General features: G+C 40.2%; 1 protein-coding gene across 5 annotated transcripts in view; it reads right to left on the bottom strand.

Annotated features, from left to right (window-relative positions):
* Window positions 1-367: 367 nt before the first annotated feature.
* The window catches only part of BLNK (B cell linker), a 192444-nt gene continuing 171506 nt past the window's right edge, over window positions 368-21305 (bottom strand). For 4 of the 5 annotated variants that reach the window (XM_075842395.1, XM_075842397.1, XM_075842399.1 and 1 more), the window contains 13 exons: window positions 20406-20469; window positions 19923-20009; window positions 17618-17643; window positions 17283-17313; window positions 14247-14304; window positions 14122-14146; window positions 11698-11743; window positions 10279-10357; window positions 9617-9660; window positions 9001-9065; window positions 3761-3844; window positions 3522-3677; window positions 368-665 (listed from right to left, as the gene is read on the bottom strand). In XM_075842395.1, the coding sequence (XP_075698510.1) occupies window positions 468-665; window positions 3522-3677; window positions 3761-3844; window positions 9001-9065; window positions 9617-9660; window positions 10279-10357; window positions 11698-11743; window positions 14122-14146; window positions 14247-14304; window positions 17283-17313; window positions 17618-17643; window positions 19923-20009; window positions 20406-20469 (963 nt within the window). In that variant the 3' untranslated portion in view covers window positions 368-467. The remainder of the gene's footprint in view (window positions 666-3521; window positions 3678-3760; window positions 3845-9000; window positions 9066-9616; window positions 9661-10278; window positions 10358-11697; window positions 11744-14121; window positions 14147-14246; window positions 14305-17282; window positions 17314-17617; window positions 17644-19922; window positions 20010-20405; window positions 20470-21305) is intronic. The other variant, XM_075842396.1, reaches the window with a different exon arrangement.

Below are 21305 nucleotides of genomic sequence, written 5' to 3'. Positions count from 1 at the left end.
GCGTGTTACTTTACAGCAGAAGTTGATAAAACCATGCCCCCTGCTCTGCAGTTTAAATGGAGGAAGCAGCTAAACAACGCATGTGTGAATGGCCCCATTGAATTGCATGGGTCCGTTTATCGTGAGCGACTTCAACACACAGTACACGGACGAGTATTACGCTCGTCTGAATGAGCCCTAGTAGCCTTCAGCTTTCATCTGAACTCTCAAAATATGCTGCACTCTGGCAATAGGAACCTAGCAAAATTTTAGATTTGACTTTGGATGTGAATGGAGAAGAAAAAAAAATAAATCATATTTCGGTTTTCCTTTTAAATCATAAAACAATAAAACCCACATGGAATGCTTTCAATTTATTTATTGTGCACACAAAAGTAATATAATAAAATGTACAGGAATCAAGGTGTTGCAAGTCGTCTTTTCTCACCATGGAGAAATAAATATACAAATTAAGTGGTTGATTCGATTTATTTCCACTTTTCCTTTGTTGCTTCTCTTGTAGGCTTGTAACATTTCCCCTGTGACGTGGCAGTTCTGCAAATAGCTAAAGGGATCCCAACAGCCTGTTTTAACTTTGTTGAGTCTTTTGTGTTGTTGTGGCTGTCAATTAGCACAAGAGGAGTATGACGGTGATTTTCAATAATTTCCGCCACGCTATGGAATTTCTGTGAGAAGGAAAAAAATGCAGCTAATATATTAAAATGTGTATTTATTATCAGGAATACAAAGCAAAACCTTTTTAAAAGATTAAAGAGGACCTGACAGATCTGATTTTGTGAATACTTCTATTCCCCATGAAATAACAATTCTGGAGCATGTTTTCTTAGAGCTTATGTTGTGCCATTCCTCTGCTATTCCTCCTGGAAATGTATGGATACATTCACAACTGGGTGTTAACATTACTCTAGTCAATGGGGCAAATAAATGGGAACAGTCGAACACTGTTCAATCAGTACGGACAGTATCAGACACACCCTATTAACGAAGGGAATGGTAACACCCAGTTGTTAATTTATCCATACCAGGAAGAATAACTGTCACTGAGTTCTATGAGAGGCTCCTGAATTATTTCATGGGAAACACAGATATCTACTAAAACAGATATGTCAGGAGAACTAATGGGTCCTCTTTAAAGATGATGTCTAGTTTATAAAACCCATTTTGGGGGTCCATTGTTATAGACCACCATCATAGCGTGGATGGTGGCTATAAAGACTCTATATAATGCATGGACATGCCCTGTCCTCAAGAGATGGAGGCCCTTTGATTTCAAGGGCACCATTTAATGATTAATTTTCCCTGTGGAGGAGCTGAACACTTGCTGCCAGGGTCCCGCACAGGTTGCAGCTAATCGCTCGTGGACCCAACAGAGGGCCAATCCATTTAAAAAAACACTAAAATGAATCTTTTTTTAATGCTTCTATAAAAGTTTAAGGTTTACTTAATATGTATGCTATATACCACCTGATAAACAGAACATGCAATTAAATGGGCTGATCCTCTATGACCGTTCACTGGCACCAGAGTTCACTGGCATCCCTTTTCCCTCCATTGAAATAGGAACTGGTTCTGTAACTACTGGTGAAGCTATTTTAAGTCGTTCATTATCTTTGACCGGCTTTACTGCGCAATGTTCTACGATCAATGAAATTTAAATGTGTTTTTTTTCTTATGAGAACTGGCCAAAATAAAAAAAATTAGTTTTAAAAAAAATAAATAAAATAAAACTACATTTATGGGTAAATTTAGAGGCTTCAGAATTGCAGAGGATTTTCAATTGACATTTCACAGTTTATACTACAATACATGTGGATGGGGTTTTCAAAACCCCATTCACATATAGCAGAAAAAATCCATATGGAACGGAGGGCATGCTGCAGATTTTCAAATCCGCAACATGTCAATACTGCGGTGGATTTTCCACAACAAAATCTGCAAATCCCCGGCTCCAAAAAATAACCGTCATGTCTGAACTCTATAAAAGGACAACAATGATTTATAAATAAAAACACAACAATAAATAAAAAAAACACTCTTCGGGTAAAATTATCCAAGGCCTAAAACAACTAGGATACGGATTAATTATTATTATTTTTTTTTTTTTAACAAGTGTGAGTTTAGTTTGCATTTCTTTCAAAAACCGTTGACATCTTAGGGCCGGTCTGTTGCCCATTTATACCGGTTTTTATACAGTGGCCTGGCAGTCAGAACATGGGGATACCTTGGCCATACCACCCAAGGTTTAAGGTCATGCCAAAACGTAAAATATTTCGACATTTTCTCTGTATAAAATAATCACAAAAAGAGCCAATTCCGATGCTTAACCAAAGATTTGTGCAGTCAGAGCAAGGTGTCTGGAGTTTATGATCACTTCTGTGAAATCTGCATCCCCAGCTATGCTTTACCAACAACTAGGGGGCGGCTCACTGGTGCAGCCTGCCTCACAATTTGAGAAGCTCTAATGTAAAGTTGTCTAGTTTAGAAAACCCATTTTCAAATACCCTGTTAGGGAATACTGAGTTAGTAGCTGGGGTTCCCTGTTCAGGATCCTCTTCTATTAACCAGTACGGAAAACGGCTACAAGACCGTTTCTATCACTCTGAAGGACCAGTCACGTTCATTCATTACACGGGCAACTCATTAATTTAAATGTGAACTATTGTATGCAACGCTTCATTTTCCCTGTGGTGGTGCTACCGGGGAATTGAACACTTGCTTGTGGGCTCCCCATAAATAACAAATGATTTAACCAACAGCAGGAAACCCTGCGATCAGCTGTTCTATGGGGGACTGTAACAAAAAAAGGATTGTCCAGAATGGATAAAGTCTACAGTGCGGCTTAGGTTGATGTGGGTGGTGGAAACCGCCCAGTTGTCAATTTATTCATTAGGATTCGAGTTATGACGACAATTATACTTTTATTGGAACATGACAGGTCCTCTTTAAAAGGGTTGTCTCATCCCTAAAAAATCCTCAGGATAGGCCATCAATATTTAAAAATCGGTTGGGATCCGATTGCCGGGACCCCCCCGCTGATCAGCTGTTTTGAAGGCCCCTTACTGCTCAAACTGTGAATCGCCAACACACTTGTAGCAGCGGTTCACAGTATTACAGCCTTCTACAATTCACTTCAATGGGAGAAGGTTGTAATACTATGTACCACCACTACAGCTGTGTCAGCGATTCACAGTGTGAGCAGTGACTGGCATGAAGGGGAAGTAGTGCTTGTACGAGTGCTATTGCCCCTTCTAAACAGCTGATCGGCGGGGATCTTAGCATTCGGACCCCAACCGATCAAATATTGATAACCTATTCTGAGGATAGGCTATACATTTTTAGGGACTGGACAACCCCTTTAAGTTATATATAAACTGAAGATAATGATAAGAATACAAAATATGTTAATATTTCATTTATTTGGCAGTATCACTCTGGAAAAATAAAAAAGTACATATTGTATTGTAATGCAGCTACAAAATAAGCAATTCTTAGTACCTATCCAAACAACTATGTTTATATACCTCTTCTCCGCTTTTCTCTCTGCCCAAAGCATACTGTCGTGTAGCCTCAATGTATCGCACCGGAATATTATACACTCGCCTATTGTAAAATACTACAAGGGTGAAAGGTTGATTGGAGTCTTGTCCACTGCTTTTTCTCACTAGGAAAGATCCATCCTATGGGAAATAGAAACACCATTGTAATAATCGGTCATTATTTGTACGATGTGTTGAATTTTAAACACTAAGGGAAGCAATACCGTGGAAGTAGCAGTCAGAGCATCTTCTGCTTTGCGCCGGTCACACGATGAAACATACCACTCTTTATTGAGTACATCTGCATCCTGTAACAAACACAGCATTACAAGGTGAGCACAATATAATGGATATGCTATACATACACATACTTTATCTAAATATAGTACAGTAAAATTCCTTTGCCACGGTTGGAATATCGGATATGCTGTATCTTTGGATGTTTAATATAAAATTTAAATTGCATGAAGTGTTACATGGTATCAACTGAAATCAATGGGCTGCCTGTGTAATGTATAGACAAGACAAGTCCTACAGATGGAGTCCTGCTCTGGTTAATAGTGGGTGCCTTAGAGGGAGACCCCTTCTATTACATCCACGGGGTCGGACTGGCCCACCAGAGGATCCTCCTGTGGCCCCAGGCTCCGACAAATGAAATGGTTGCCCCCTGCTGGTGGTGGACGTATCAGCATCTGCAACGTGAGTCAGCTGGGCCGTGAGATGCTAGCGCCTGTGTCTCTTCCTTGCTGCGTACCGCTATGTGCGGCTGTAAACACTGCTATTAAGCATAGCACGGGTTGGCTGATCTTCAGCCAATCCGTGCTATGCTTATTTTTGCTCCAGCTCAATAGCTCAAGTTGGTGCAGTCTGGTTTCCGCATAGGAGTCAGGAGGGACTCCATCAGCATATTTTCTCTATAAATGCCTACAGAGTGCCCTGCTCTGAACAGGGGGGGGGGGGCTCAAGCAGTGTACAGGGCCCCCCCCACACAACCCCCCAGCCCAATACAACCCCCGGCCCCCCACACAACCCCCAGAGCCCACTACAACCCCCTCCCTTTCCCCCCCACAACAACCTTCATACACTGGTTTTCTAAGTGATATTAGGGTATGTTCACACAGGGCGGATACACTGCGTAAAACGTACATAGTCTATCCCCCTGGTGACCGCAGGGAATTCCAGGGCGAAAAACCAGACCAAATAGTGGTGTCGTTTTTCGTCTGGAATGTTCGCTGAGGAAAGCTGCAGAATTATCTGGCCTGCTGGGATGACGTTTCATCCCATGTGACCACCGCTACAGCCTGTGAATTGCTGCAGCGGTCACATGTGATGACATTATCCCAGGAGACTGGCCTACAGAACATCAGAGGTAAGTATAAGGTGTTTTTTTTTTCTAAATTGCGATTTTGCGGTGTAATCACTGTGATTCTGCTTCACAAGTCACAACACTTGACTGTTTTCCCCATTGAATTAAATTGGGATTTAAAATCTGAAACAAACTACCAGCGATTCCACAACCACAATTGGCATGCCGCGGCTTAAAAAAAAAACGGCACTGCGGGACAATTTGTGTGAGAGATCTCCACATATATATGCAGCGTGTGGATGAGATTTTTAATCTCATCCATTCCTCTGCTACTGTATTATGCTGCAGATTGAGGAAAATGCGCAGTATTTACGCTACATGTGAACTAGCCCCAAAGGCGCTCTATATTATATGAGGGACTTCATATTATCATCCACGAACCGACTGTTCACCGACTTGTTGGGAAAGGGCCCTCAGTCAGCAAATTAGCGATATGGAGCTCCCTTGAAGGGTTTGTCCAGGCATGGGGCAGTTTTTCATACAGCCCCTGTAAGTAGTGTTCATGGGTGGCCCCCCCCTCATGTGCCATCGGCCCCCCAGATGCAGGACTTATTAGGTGCATGTCAGAAGCACAATATACTGCAATAGATTAGTATTGCAGTTTATTGTGTAAGCGATCCAACGATCGCTGGCTCAATTCCCCTAGGGAAACTAGTATAAAAAAAAGTTAGACAGACCATTCAAAAAGTTTTTTTTCATAAAAAATATATTTAAAAACTTAACAAAAACAAAAACAAAAACACAACTTTTCCGGTTTTCCCCCTAAAGCAATGTAAAAAAACCAAAACATTAACATAACTGGTATCACCGTAAAAGTCATTATAACATTATTTAACCTACACGGTGAACGCTGTAAAGTTTTTTTTTTAAAAACCGCCAAAAGTCTCATCTACCCCAAAACAGTACCAATAAACACTACAGCTCGTACTGCAAAAAATAAGCGTAAAAATAAGACTCCTGTCTCTCAGAACGTGGCGACACAATACTACTTTTTATTTATAACAATTAGTTTTTCCCTTTTAAAAGTAGTAAACATAAAAAAACGTTATCAATTTGGTATCGCCGTAATCGTATTGACCCGTAGAACAAAGTTAGCATGTCATTTTTACTGCACGTTGAACTCCGTAAAAACGAAACCTTACAAAAATGGAGGAATCGCTGTTTTTTGCCATTCCACTCCACAAAATTATTGTTCCATTATCCCAGTGCATTATATGGTACAATAATAATAAAGACATGGTGCCTTAAAAATCTACAACTCGTCCCGCAAAAAAACAAGCCCTCAAATGGCTGTATTAAAAGAAAAAGAAAAAAGTTATGGCTTTTGGAAGGTGGGAAGGAAACAACTAAAGTGAAAATCCAAAAAAATGGCTCAGGAGGGAAGGGGTTAATTATCCGGTAATGCTTCATTTTGGCATGAGACTTTCCCTCATATCTTAATTTTCAACTGGAGTGCTGCCTCTCCTTTCTACTTGTGTAAAATGAAAGGGACACCACCAGATGCCACCCCCAGAAATCTGATTTGAATTCATTTTGGGGTCTGGTGTTTGAGGTCATTCTACATTTCCTACATATGTAGCGGATAGTGTGTGTGATACCATTGTTTTGTGTTTTATCCAACCCCTTAGATTTTATTCCTAAATTGACCCCTTGGAACAGCATGTTACATCAAATGTATAGCTAGTGAGCAGAGACTGAAGGGGTGAAGATCGCGCCAGTGCAGACTTCAGCATAGAGAAAAAACCTTAAAAGAGTGAGTGAAACCTCTTTTGGCGCAGTGCACCCACTTCTCTCCTCCATAGGGCCGTCCTTTAGGCAGAGCAAGTGGGACCCATGATTTGGGCCACACACCTGCGCCTCCACATCCATGTACATACCCTCCATGCTCCTGAGTTAGGTCCTCTTCGGCTCTGTGTGCAGTGATGGGTTCTGAAGCCGTTGAGCGCAAGAAAGTTTTTATACGCGGTGCAGAGGAGTCAAGAGAGATACTCCAGGAACGGGGAGGTTAGGATATCGATACTGACTGCTGGAGCCCTGGATCTAATCCGATCATATGTTCACAAAATTAGTAAATTAAATGGACAACATGGGGTCTCCCCCACAAATCCTCAAATAAAGCCTTGCCTGGCAACTGGTTTTCCCCAGAACAAGCTGTCCCCATGCTGTCCATTTGATTATTTATTTACTGGTTTATTCTAGCGCAGTGAATGGTGAAAGGTTTTATGCGGTTTTATTGTGCAACAATATAGACATGTTTTGGTGCACAATTAAGATTGGTCTTGTATTAGGTCTATATAGCTAATGGGTGGGCCCCAAGAATGATTTTCTCTGGTGGGCCCAAGGTGCTCCAGACCGACACGTACATCCATATCCATTAATAAGATATTTGGAAAGAGGTTATGTAACGCAGAGGAGCTTTCCAACACAATAGGTTTTAATCAGAAATTTCTTTGCAGTCTTCTGCTTCTGGTCTTGTGAAATTCCACACTGTATTTCATTTATGTGCTGAAAACAAGTGCCTCATTTTCAGACCTGGAATATCGGATGCCACATTAAAGGGATTTCACTGGGCAATAATAAACCAAACTGCTTTTAATGGAGAATATTCCAGTGCTAATGGGCTGTCAAATGTAGAAATTACACTTTTATATATTGAAGATAGGCCATAAATATTTGATCAGTGGGGTCTGACCCCTGCCGATCAGAAGAATGAAGGGGGTTGTCCCATTCATGGTTTACATATGCACAGAGGCATACATACTGGAGTAACTGTCTGATACTGCAGCTCAGACCCTTTATTATTTTGATCGGCGTGGGTCAGACACCACATGTCAAATATTGGTGGCCTGTCCTAGGCTCTTAATATTTAAGTTCCGGATCCCTAACACACGTTTTGATTTATTAGGTGTATATAAATGTATTAATAGAGGGCAATGATGTGTCTCAACACCCTTGGGTGCTGTTCAAAATTAATATCTTTTGCGGGCACAGTGTCGGAAACTTGTGAGCAACTCTAGAGGAGGTGATGTGTCTGCTTTATTCAGAAAGTTAGTGAGGGTCTAAGCTCACGTCAATATTTTTGGTGGATCTGCACGTGCTACCTTATAGATTTCCGCTATAATTTACACCATTTTCTGGCATAAATTATAGTGAATTTGTCGGGGCCACACCCCTTACATTTTTTGGAAGAGGTGGCAAATTATTGTGCAAATCTATATTTTGCAATTCTTTTTGCACCAGAATAGTGATATACAGCCTATAATATTTATCCCCCTTTGTGTGTTGTCCCAAATACACAATACAGGCTACAATAATCATCACTGCTTTTCTGATGCCAGATTCCTCACATTCTTGAAGTGTTTCATGAATTCACTCCTACTTGTAAAGGCAGTGATTCTAATAATAATATATTAGGTAAATGCTATTTATATATTCCTTAAAGGTTACAAAATATGTGTTGTACTGCAATGTAACTTCATATATTCTTATGCTCAGATTATATTATTTAACTTGAAGGTGAAGTATAATACTTATACAGAGAACAGATTTATTTTGTAATTCTTAGATTTGTGATTATACTATTGGAGGGATATCGGTTTGTATTGCCTTGATTGCATTAATAATGAATTGACTAGAAAGTAATTTAGCGGTCATTGACACATTAGCTCAAAAAAGGTGTGCTCAGGACATCATGTGTTTTCTTACTTTTTCAGTCATGCTACTGACCTTCTCTTACGGATATTCTAAATTACAGCAGCCATTTTAGCAGCTATGGAGCTATTATTTTGTCATAGGGTCACAGATTATATAAACAGTAAGTAATCCAAATGTTTTTAACACTGTATACTGAAGAATGTCAAACGTTTAAGCAAAAATGGGAAAATGATATATCTCACTTTTTTTTGGGGGGGGGGGGGAGGGGGATATGTGTTTTTTTATGGGAATATGTAATTATTTAGCATCATGCATAAGTGAATAAAACTGGTCATAATATATAGTATTTACTGTAAATTGCAGTTTATGCCCACAATTGCGTATTCTATTCACAGCTTAATACACATCGATCAAATTGAAGTGAATTAGATTTTCTGTTCTTACCTTTTCCACTATTCCGCCATGACGACTTGGGCCAGATATATGACGCGTTGCAACCTCAGGAGGTTCTGCGTGACAGTATAAAACAATTAAAATTGCAATAAATCATTTTTGACTGCATTATATATCTCGAATCCTTTAAATAAAGTGGACATGGATAAAAATGTACAAAGTTCTAACTTTTTTAAATGCTTTCAGTGAAATTCAGACTCCCATTATATTGAATAATTGGGTTCCTATTACATTTGCACCTCCTGGCTTTAAAATAACATTAAAGAGGTTGTCTCATCACGACAGCTGATGGCCTCGGGTCCAGCTTCTGAAACCTCAGATGATCAGCTGTTATCTCCCAAAAATGGCTAGCCATAAACCTCCCCTGCATGGGCCGCTGCAGGGGAAATTATTAGAACATGGAGGCCCTTCAAATGTATGGGGGTCCATGTAATACATAGATGGGCCGGGTCCGCCTGAAATAAAGCTGCTGGAGCATACGGAAAGGGGTTGTCCTGATGGGACAACTCTAAGTACATTAACCACTTTGTAGATGTTCAGTATAAAAGTAATGAGCAAAACCAGATAGAATTTTAATTCCAATAAAGAATAATTAAAATACACTTACTTTGTATTGGTATTACATTAGGTTTAGGAGGGGGAACTGGTAACCTGGAAAAAAAATATTGTCCTTTTGTTACATTTATTAACACGAAATTGAATAGAAGTTTTGAAAAAAATGTGCTAAGTGATCTTACCACAAAGTATCCCACACTGTAATGCATCAAACAATAAAGAAGTTACCAGGAGAGTTACTAAAGCAGGGCATATCCGGCACCGATCAGACTTAATAAATACCGGATTAATGGAATTTTACTTGTTTTACCTAAACAAGACCAGTGATTTAACTCCACTGTAGGGGAGGGAGCAGATCCTCATGAAAATGAGGGTGCTCCCATCACATACCTTCTTTTAAATAGAACCAGGATTCTGGTGTGCCACGGATTCCAGCCTACCTAGATAGCATAGGCAACTATGGGATATGTATTGTATTCCAGAGAAGAAGATAAATCTTAAAAGAAAGCAAGCACTCTTTCTCAAGAAGACCTGTCCTTTCACCTATAATTTATTTCAGCTGAGCTAAATAGGACATGATCTGGTTGAACTTGATGAACATGTTTTTGATCAGCCTAACCAACTAGGTAACCTATAATTAGTTCATGTACATCACAATTAAGCACTAACATAGGTTCCAGGTATAAATGTTACTGTGGTGACAGAATGACTTACTTATGAGCTATTGGCGGCAGTGGAGGTGGCTCAGTTCCTGCACTTGGTATTCTTTGGCGTTGCAGAACTTGGGGCTTGTCTGTAATAGAACATTTAAATTATTCTTCCTTCATTTATGAAAAACATAGTTATTGAAATATATGTTACTTTCATGGTGAAATAAACAAAATGTTAATTTCCAAAAGTTAGGGAAATCCGGTAACATTTAATGTTATGGAGGCAGGTGTCTTGGTAAACTAGCGGCACACCAACTAGACGGCATCCACATTTGCATGCATTAAAATTTAGTTTCCAGAAGTTTATTTTGGAGACTGCAGTTTTAAAGGAGGTGGTAGGTGGATTGTATATTTACATAATGGTGGGCAGCATGGTGGCTCAGTGGTTATCACTATTGCCTTGCAGCGCTGGGGTCCTGGGTTCAAATGGGTGACAACATCTGCATGGAGTTTGTATGTTCTCCCAGTGTTTGCGTGCTTTTCCTCCGGGTACTCCGGTTTCCTCCCACACCCCAAAAACATACCAATAAGGAATTTAGATTGTGAGCCCCAATGTGGACAGTAAAAAAAGAGGACCTCTGTACAGCGCTGCGTAATATGTTGGTGCTATATAAGTAGCTATATAATGCTTTTCTTTATAGGTGGTCTATATGGAAGGACATTGAGGATGCTGTATAAAAGACTGCCAGTATGAACTGAAACCTACTACTTTCCAGCAACTCTGATCCCTAAGGTTCACCCTAGAGGACAAAATTTAGAGTACTCAATTTTAAATACCTTATTAGGGAAGCCTGAGCTAATAAATTAGGGTCGCTCATCTATTAGCCATAGTGGAGAGCAGTTACAAAGTGTCTCTCATTCTAGAGGACCCAACAGGTTTGTGCATTACACAGACAGCCTATAGATTTCACTATGAACGGTGTAATGCTTAATTTCCCCTGCGGTGCTGCTGCAGGGAAATTTAACAGATTACAGCGGTTTGCTGGGGTTTCCATCAGCAGGACATCATGTGATCAGGTGAGTGTTGGGGTACTCTTTTAACAAACAGGGCATGTCCAACGCAGACTTCAGACGGATGTGTGTGAAATCGGCCATGAAAAATGGCTGTTTTTTTATGTCCAACAAACAAAACGACTGTCACACGGACTCTTTATACGTTTATCTGAATAAGCCCTTAAACTGCTGCGTCACTTCCATTTTATTTTTTCTATTCTGTTTTTATTGTGGTTTTTCGATCATTACATGGCATACTATGTCATATACAGGAAAGAACGTAAAAGAACAAATGTTGCGCAAAAAAATAGGCAAATGCTGCATCACTTTTATTGCCAATTAGCGCAACAGAAACTACTTTATTTTAATTCTTTGATTGATTAGCCAACAGGTGGCAAATTGCATTTCTATATATTTAATATTAACTTACCAACATTGCTATTAACAACCCTTTTGGGTAAAGCCGGTATCAATGTCTTGAAATAAAAAAAATAAGCATTTAGTTTTTGAACATTAAATTCTAGGATGTATATGCATATGAGGATACAATGTCAACAGTAACTTGCAACCTATCGCTCTTTGGTTGTTCTAAAACTCCAACTCCAACATTGCAAATAATTGTGGGAGTTGTAGTTTCACGATAGCCATAGAAGCCACTGGTTGCAGACCTCTAATTTACAGTTTATTGCACTACAACTATTATCTGGTGTTTAGTAGCTAATGAATAGCAAACAGTGAACATTTCATTGCTATAATAGTAGCCGTGTTCACAATGGCAGCTTATTAATCAAGGCACACATCGCTTCCGAGCATTGCTTGGTTACAAAATCACCATGGAAACCTCTGTTAGAAGAGCTGGGAGAAGTGACTACCAGCCAATCAGAACTATTCATGTCGTCACTGGGTTTCATATTTAGAATGCCGTGCAATTCATTGTTTTTTGTTTGCATTAAAGAGGCTCTGTCACCAGATTATAAATCTCCTACATAATCTGATCGGCGCTGGAATGTAGAGAACAGCAGTGGTTTTTATTTTGAAAAACGATCATTTTTGAGCAAGTTATGAGCAATTTTAGATTTATGCTAATTAGTCTCTTAATAGACAACTGGGCGTGTTTTTACTTTTTACCAACTGGGCGTTGTACATGACGTGTATGAGGCTGACCAATCAGCGTCATACACTCCTCATTGTTCCAGCCCAGCTTCTTTCACTGCACAATCATGCTGGGCTGGAACAATGAGAAGTGTCTGACGCTGATTGGTCACTGATTGGTCACTGATTGGTCACTGATTGGTCACTGATTGGTCACTGATTGGTCACTGATTGGTCCGCGTCATACACTCCTCTGTACAACACCCAGTTGGTAAAAAGTAAAAACACGTCAAGTTGGTCATTAAGAAACTAATTAGCATAAATCTAAAATTGCTCATAACTTGCTGAAAAACGATTGTTTTTCAAAATAAAAATTACTGTTATCTACATTACAGCGCCGATCAGATTATATAGGAGACAGGGCACTTATAATGTGGTGACAGAGCCTCTTTAAAGGCTATGTACACCTTTGAAAGGATTTTTTTTTTTAAATAAATGTTTTATGAAATTTTAAGACAACTTTAAAGGAACAGTGTCACCAAAATTTTTTTTTTTAATATGTTAAAGATGTTAGTGCTTTATTAAAAACGTTTGGATTAATTTGTGTGTTTGTGTGTTACTTTTTTTTTATTTTTACACTTTTTCTTCCCTATGGGGGCTGCCATTTTTTTTTCCATTTCTGTATGTGTCGATTAACGACACATACAGACATGGAATACGGCAGCTCCAGTCCCATAGGGACTGCGAACGGGGCCCGTTCCATCCACTATCGTGTACGCCGCTGTGTGGGAACGGCGCATGCGCCGCTCCCACACAGTCCAATTTGAAATGCGCGCCGTCCGGCGCCATTTTCCTGTGGACCAGAAGTCGCGGCCGGACAGTAAGATTACTACTTCCGGTCGCGGCTTCCGGACTTGTGCACATGGAGCAGCGGCAGCAGCCGGAGCGGATGGACCGGAAGGAGCGGCGGCGACTGGAGCAGGTAAGTTATTTCTATGTATGTTCACTACTGTATGTTAACCTTCTACACTGTGTGTTAGCTCAAAAAATGGCGACACACAGTGTAGGAGGTTAGACCGTTCAAACCCCTCGTTTCTCCCGGCACTAGCCAGGATAAAGGAGGGGGGGATTCTGAGAGCTCACTAGAGCAAAGGATTTTTACCCAATTTTGCAGCATAAAGCAATGTGGTTGCTTTACCACATGCAATGCTGCAATTTTGGGAATGGCTCCATCTAGTGACCAGTGCTGGGAAATATTATAAATTGAATCCAATTTATAATATTTCCTGACTCGTGAAAAAAAAAAAAAATAATTAGAACAATGTTTAATCACCTATACACTAACTGTTTAACTAAAAAAAACAAACATGTTTTGCTGGCAACACATGTCCTTTAAAATTGACTTTTGCTAAAAAAAATATATCATTTTTTAGATACAGCTTCTATGTATCCTGTAGAACTAGAAACTGTATCAGTCAGTCAAGGCCTCGGCTGTCAGTTCAGCTGAACGGACGGCTCGGCTGAAAGCGGAGACACGCAGGATCCAGCTAATAACGATCACATCTAAGTTCATAAGAAATTTTACAGCTTTAGTAAACAGTAAAATCATAAAATATTATGTTTACTGTAGTAACTTGCACTACACATCTGGATGCATGATCTAAGCATTAACAGGGTGCACTATGCATTAGGACTTTGGCTGGCATAGATGTGTGTGCAGAACTGGTATAAGATTGATACTATAAAATAACAAGAATCTTACCGGTTTTTGTGCAAGAGGTTTCGACCTAGAGAAAAAGGGACAAAGCTTTACAATAGCATATAAACTGTATATTATTTTATTAGTGTATCGTGACTTTTTTATCTTATCATTTATGCCATACTTACATATTTCGGGGGAAAGGTGATGGCTTGGGCTTTATTGGTGGTTCTAGCGTTCTGTCAACTGGTTAGAAAAACACACAAATTAGGTAAAAAAAAAAAATAGCTTGGCCCAAATCCTCAGTGGACTATGAAAATGCTTTATATTCCCAGACTACTAGAGTTCCTTTATTTCAACACCGGATATGCTAGAATTTATCCCGCACGCATGCCAAATTTACAGACTTTTGCTGTATGTATATTAAAGGTTTTAGATCTGCATTGCTCCCTATTAGGTTTTGAACAAAACTCTCTGAATGCAATATCTAGAAACACCTGTATATTCTCTCCCAGAGCAAAACTACAGTCGGCCTAATGATGTTGAGTGGTTAAAATTTTTTATATATTATTCGAGAAAATTTCAGTGTATTTAGAAAAGTTGCAGAAATGGCTTAATAAAAAGTTTTCTTTTTTAGGTCGGAAACTCCCTGTAAATAATGTTCTGACAGTTAGAAAGTGAAAAGAAGCCGATGAGAGGAAGTCAATCCACTTAAAGGGAAGGTGTCATGATTTTTTTTTTTTTTTATTATATTGCTTTTAATATATTAACAAAAATTTTATTTAATGGTGTTCTCATTTTTTACTTTTTAATGTATTCTTACTTCTCTATGGGGGCTGCCATTTTTTTCATCTCTGTATGTGTCGATTAACGACACATACAAAGATGCTATACGGCACATACAAACCCATAGAGAATGCGAACGGGAGCCGTTCCATTCTCGGTTGCGTGCGCGGTCAGTGTGGGAACGGCGCATGCGCCGTTCCCACACAGACCAAAACGAAGCTCATTTGTAGAGCGAAATCCAGCGCCATTTTCATGTGAACCGGAAGCCGCTGTCAGACAGTAAGATGACGACTTACGGCCATATGTTCAATGAAGAGGAGCGTAGACCAGCGGAGGCGGCGGCAGGAGCAGGTAATTTATGTTTGTGTGATACTGTCTGCTGAGCCGTGTATCTAATACTCCTAGCACTGTGCAGTCGCTCAGAAAATGGCGGCACAGTGTGTAGGAGGTTTGAAGACACTCAAACCCTTCTCCTGGCACTAGCAGAAGAAGGGAGCGGGGGATTGTGTGAGGACACTAGAGGAGAGTGTGTGAACCCCAAATTTGCAGCATAAATCAATGAGGTTGCTTTACCACAGTGGCCATGCTGCAAATTTGGGAAATGCTCCCTCTAGTGGCCAGCACATGGAAATGTTATAAATTAGAATCTAATTTAAAATATTTCCTGAATTAAAAAAATGTAAAAACAATGTCTAAATCACTTAAATATGAATTGTTTAACTGAAAAAAATAAAATAAAATTCTAGCGACACATTCCCTTTAAAAGGGTTGTTCACTCTGAGAATTTTTTTATTTTTATTAGAAGGCTCCCCCAAAAATAAGCGGATCATAAGGGGTCATTCTGCTAGCGTGGTAGTCTACGTTATTCCATACGTCATAAAAAACATAAAAGGCATTATAACAGTCAAAAGGTGACCCTTTTGAACTAGGTTTATACATTAAAGTCTATATGCACATGGTGTAATACGTTTGAATACCTTTTTTTATATTCAAATGCATCTGCAAGGAAAGCTGTCAGCAAGTGTTCAGTTACCTTGCAGCACCCCCAGGGGGGAAATTAAGCATTACATTGTGCTGCCTATGTAATACATGTACAGGCTGGGTCCTCCACAAAGATACCTTTTTTTAAAATAATAATAAAAAAATAAATATTCAATAATAAAAGGACATCTGGAAGGGGGCAAATATTTTTGTCATACTAATTTTGGTTTCTGATTTTATTTTTAAAACGTAACATTACACTGAGCAGACACATGATACGGTTTTGGAATTATTACTGCATACATACGAGGAACAACCACAGTGCCTACCAAGTAAGTTTCTGCCAAGCTTTTAAATACTCCTGACTAGCAAATCTTCCCAGTTAGGCGGCATTCACACGACAGGGTTTCCCGACCGGGTGTCGGCCGTTCATAAATCGGCCGTCACCCGGCTGCATTAGGAACAATAGACCCCTAATGGGGCTATTCACACGACCGATTTTTGTGGGACATGCCCTATTTTCGGCCGGGTACCCAGCCCCCCGGCTCCCATTGAAGTCTATGTGGCCGGGCAATACACTGCCATCACCGGAATGTGTCCCATCGCTCGCGCACTCTCTCCTCCTCCTCACAGTGCAGAGTGCATGTGAGGAGGAGGAGGAGGAGGAAAATGGTCTTTTTTTGCTCCCTGTAGTCGGAATCCCCAATCCCCGGCCGGGTATTTTTGTCAACAGTAGATTTGATATGGAATTCTGCTTTAAAGAGGCTCTGTCACCAGTTTATAACGTCCCTACCTAATCTAATAGGCACTTTGATGTAAAAAACACATTTATTATTGAGCGAGTTATGAAAATTTTTCGATTTATGTGAATTTTTTCTAAATGCCCAATTTGGCGTTTTTTACATCTTCACCAAGTGGGCGTTGTATAAAAGTGTATGATGCTGACCAATCAGCGTCATACACTTTTCTTCATTCCAGCCCAGCTTGATTCACAGTACAGCGTGATCTCGCGAGATCACACTGTGACGTGACTTTCTCCTGCAGGTCCTTCACCGGAGCGACGGAAGACTGAACAGACATGGCCTACAGCCGTGCCAGGATGTTTATCCGAATCTGCAGCAGATTGAGTTATCTACATCAAAGCGCGTATTCGATTAGGTAGGAGATAGGCAAGTTATAAACTGGTGACAGAGCCTCTAACTACAACTCTACTTAAAAGAGCTGGACCGCTTTACAGCAGATCTCTAATTTGTGTCAAAAAGAGAAATAATTATGTCTTTATGTCATACCCCTGAAGGAATAACACAACCTTTTGGTATTGGAAAAGGGGTGTGTTTGTAGGGTCTCTTTTTTTTATTTGGTTAATGTTCATTTTGCTGTGTGTTTTCATTGGTTTAGGAGTAGTCAAGCTTTGGGGAGCTGAAGGGTGTCTTCATGTATTAAGTCAGTTTACTTACGTTCCTCACATACTGTATATTCGTCCTCATCCTGAAAAAGAAGAAAAGGTGTTTTTTTTGTTAGAGTTCAAGATATTCTGATGTTCCTTTTAGGGAAGATATAAAATGTGTAAAAAACTGTTCAGGTAGACAAACTTGCTTAGTAAAATCTCAAGGCTGTGTGTACAGGCCCATCATTTCAAGTCACTTGCAGGTAGTCAACCCTTGTAAGAGGAAAATTGAAAGCATTCCTCTAGTCAAAAATAAAAACTTCATTCTCAATTCTAGAATGTATCAATCAGAACGGATATACGGTTAATATACAATATTGGCGTATTTATCACATTGTATATTACCTCATTTTCGGGGACTACATACAGGTCTGAAAGAAAAAAAATATATATTTTATTTAAAATAGTGCATAAAAGCAAATAAAAAAAAAACTTGTATTTCAAAACAGAATAAGAGGGGCTCAGCCTCAAATATTAGTAGCCTTTTCTCTATCTGGAACACACAACTAGTAGACATCCATCCTGGTCAGGAACTTTCTTCTATATAAATTCCCTAATGCACTTCTATCAGCAGAGATATAGATATATATATGTACATAAATATCCTACCACTACTACTGAGCTGGCAGCTGTAGGAATATAACATGTCCAGTAGTTTAAGTCAGCCAGTTGTTGGCTAATGAGCCTATGAATAATAAAACATTTAAAGGGGACACCATCAAATGTAATGGAAGTGATGCATAGGTATAGCTATAGAGGGTGCAGAGGTAGTAGTTGCACCAAGTCCCCGGTGCCTGAGGGGCTGTATGTCCCCACAGGACGAGTTAGAAGAAAACACCAGTATTATAAATTGTACATGGTACGCAGTGGCCCTGTTACAGATTTTTCCATTATGGCCATGGAGCCTTGAGCACCTGAAAGGGGCCTCGTTTTTAGCTTTGCTATGGGGCCTCCGGTGTTTTATGTACGCTACTGCGGGGAGGCATGCTATTTGCTTAAATTTAGAATTTTTGCTTCTGCCATCTTAGTAGAGGCAGGGGGCTCCATTACTCTTATCTGCTGTCCAAGAACTCTAGCAACACTATTCTGTTATCTTGGGACACCACGTCTGTCCCAGCAGACACAATCTGAAAATTGCTTTGTCGTGTACCCACATGTGGTACGGTAAGCTGACGTTACTTGTAAGTGAGCAGCTCCAATTTAAAGGCTACGTACACTTTTGAATGTATTTTTTTATTCATGTTTGTGTCTTTAATCATTTGACTTTTATTAGTATTGTTTGTTTACTTTTTACGATAAAGCTTCTATATATCCTGTATACATAGAAGCTGTATCGTTCTCTCTCAGATGATTCAGTCAGTTCAGCGGACGGCTCGGCCGAGAGCGGGTCCTGTTTGTCTGACACACAGGATCCAGCCAATAACGATAACATCGAAGTTCATTGTGCGTAAACTGGCTAGATGGCACTATTACTGGTCCAATGTGGCTGCCAATACTGATGGGAAACGGTTTGGCACGGTTATGGGGCAAAATTGTTGGCTGACACTTATGAGGGTGCTATGGCTAGCTGTAACTATTATGGAAGCACTAGGACTGGCTGCTACGGTTATGTGGGTACCAGGGCCTGGGCAAGCTCACCTGGTGCCCAAGGCAGTGTTTTCAGAATGCAACACCCAGCACACTGGGTCTTGAGTTAGAGTGAATATCTGTCACACAGAAAATTTATTCCTGTATGATAGATGCTATTCCCTCATCAATTGTACCCCGGTAGCTACAGAATTATCAGCAGCTCCGACACTCCTTGTACTCAGTTGCACAGAGAATTTAAGACAGACTTTTTTAATCCATAAATTGCGCCCTGATCCAAATAGGTGACTCTACGTCTCTTCAGTCTACTGACGCTGGTGGGCACTAGGCATCATAAAAAGAAGGTGTATCTGTCGCTCTTTTTCATTCTAGGCTCTATAGGATAATTGATAGCTACTAATAAGATGAGACATCTCTGCTTGTACTGCATGGGAAAAAATTCAAAAGGCGACATGCACACGACCGTGCATTTGTGGCCATATACTATCCGCAATTGCGGAGCAGCAATTGCAGATGGCATAAAACACATGCTAACCTATGGGCCAGTGCACACGACTGTGGTTTCCACAGTCCATGCATTGCCCGGAGCCTGGACCGCAAAAAATATAGAACATCTCATTATACAATTGCGGTCTGGGCTCATTGAAATCAATGCACATTTTGTGTGCCCGTTTGTGCCGTAATCATGGACATGTGCGTGAGGCTAAAGACTGTAACCTATTTTTTTAATCCTAAACTATTATTTATATGTTATAGTATAATATAGTAGATCTAGTATAATACTTTATTCAGATCCCACTGGAGGGAGCTCTTGACTTAGCTATGGGCTGCGTGGTTACTGTAAACTAGGTTCATGTAGAGAAACGGATTATAAATAAACTTTGGACATATTATTGGACTAAACAATGCCAAATTTTTGATTTTAGATGCAATCGAATATGTGGACTATTCGGCCTGTAGGCATTTTATTTTTCGGTCTTCTGATAATCGTACGGATTGGCGTTATAACGGTTATGTTCTAATACTTCTACTAACAGTCAAATGAAATAATACATGATCTTACCTTGGTCATCATCTTCTTCAGGTTGAAAGGTGGTAGACATTGCGGGGGGTGGGGGGATAGGTTTGTTCTGCCTATTCACTGATGGAGCTGTGACAAGCATAAAGTGATCAGGGCTGGATTGCAGCATGGTCAAAAAGGGGCCTCTAACACTTCATCCCCATCATAGATCTACTCGGAACTATCTCCCATAAGCAGTGAACTTCCATCATGTATTCGGCCATGGATACCCTATTCGCTGTGGGACATGTGGGCTCTGTCTCAGTTAGTTTGGCACTCTTTTGGTGATATTATTTAGGCAAAGTATGGTAGCCTACACGTGTAATATAGTGTGCCTAAATTACACCTAGTATTGTGGCATTAAATAGGCACGGTATTATACTACACTTCCCTGCAGCTGTCCGTATTCTGCTTGTTAAAAGCAACGTACAGAACCTGTCTAAGGATTATACACCTATCACTTCTCAGGATGTAGAAAACACTTACGTTTCTTCACTGGATCCTTGGTGGGTTCAACATAATTTTCAGGTTCTGGTACAATGTAGTTTTCCTGAAACAAGTGAACGACCGATTAAACTTGGATTAAAACAAAAATAAATTATTAACACCTTCCCGACATTTGACGTATGGCTACGTCATAGCCGGGTAGGGGGAAGTATGGAGAGGGCTCACGGAGTGAACCCGCACCATACTATGCGGGTGTCGGATGTATGTTACAGCCCACGCTTCACAGTAACGAGCGGGATCGCGCTCAAACGCTATCCCGCTCGTTAAATGCTGTGGTCATTAGCAGCATAGCAAGGCAAACTGTGCTGAATCCGTAAGTCTTAAGCTCCAGAAACAGCGCAGCTTGCTGTGCTATGCCGTTTTTTTTAATTCTCATTTACGTCTATTGGAGTTACGGAAACTGCGTAGCTCAGCTATCTTGGCTGTTTCCGAAACCACCTGTGCCCACGCCTATCTTACAAGACTGGGTCCCCAGACGCCCCATCTTCAGATACCCCTATCAGACATTTATGACCTATCCTATGGATATTCCATAAATGCCTGAGATGAGAATGCCCCTTTAAATTAAAAACTCCTTGCTGCCTCCAGCAACCACTAGGGGAAGCTTGTTAGTTTAGTGCATACGGTTTTGTTAGTGAGTTTACTGCATAATGGTCATACATTGAACCCCATAACAAAACAGTATGCACTAAGCTCACCAGCTTCCCCAAGTGGTTGCTGTAGGCAGCCAGATTTCTATCCTTTATTGCTTTCTATGCAGGGGAAGACATAAAATCAAGGTGTCATGGCATGGTGGCAAGCAGGACAGACATACTTTTTTCTTTAAGATGCAGAAGAACTTGCACGGAGAGGCTGGCAGCAGTGAGACAAGAAGAGTGT

This window comes from Rhinoderma darwinii, chromosome 11 (genome assembly GCF_050947455.1).
Source record: "Rhinoderma darwinii isolate aRhiDar2 chromosome 11, aRhiDar2.hap1, whole genome shotgun sequence".
In the NCBI taxonomy this organism is placed as follows: domain Eukaryota; kingdom Metazoa; phylum Chordata; class Amphibia; order Anura; family Rhinodermatidae; genus Rhinoderma; species Rhinoderma darwinii.
This window is presented reverse-complemented; position numbering and strand designations above follow the sequence as displayed.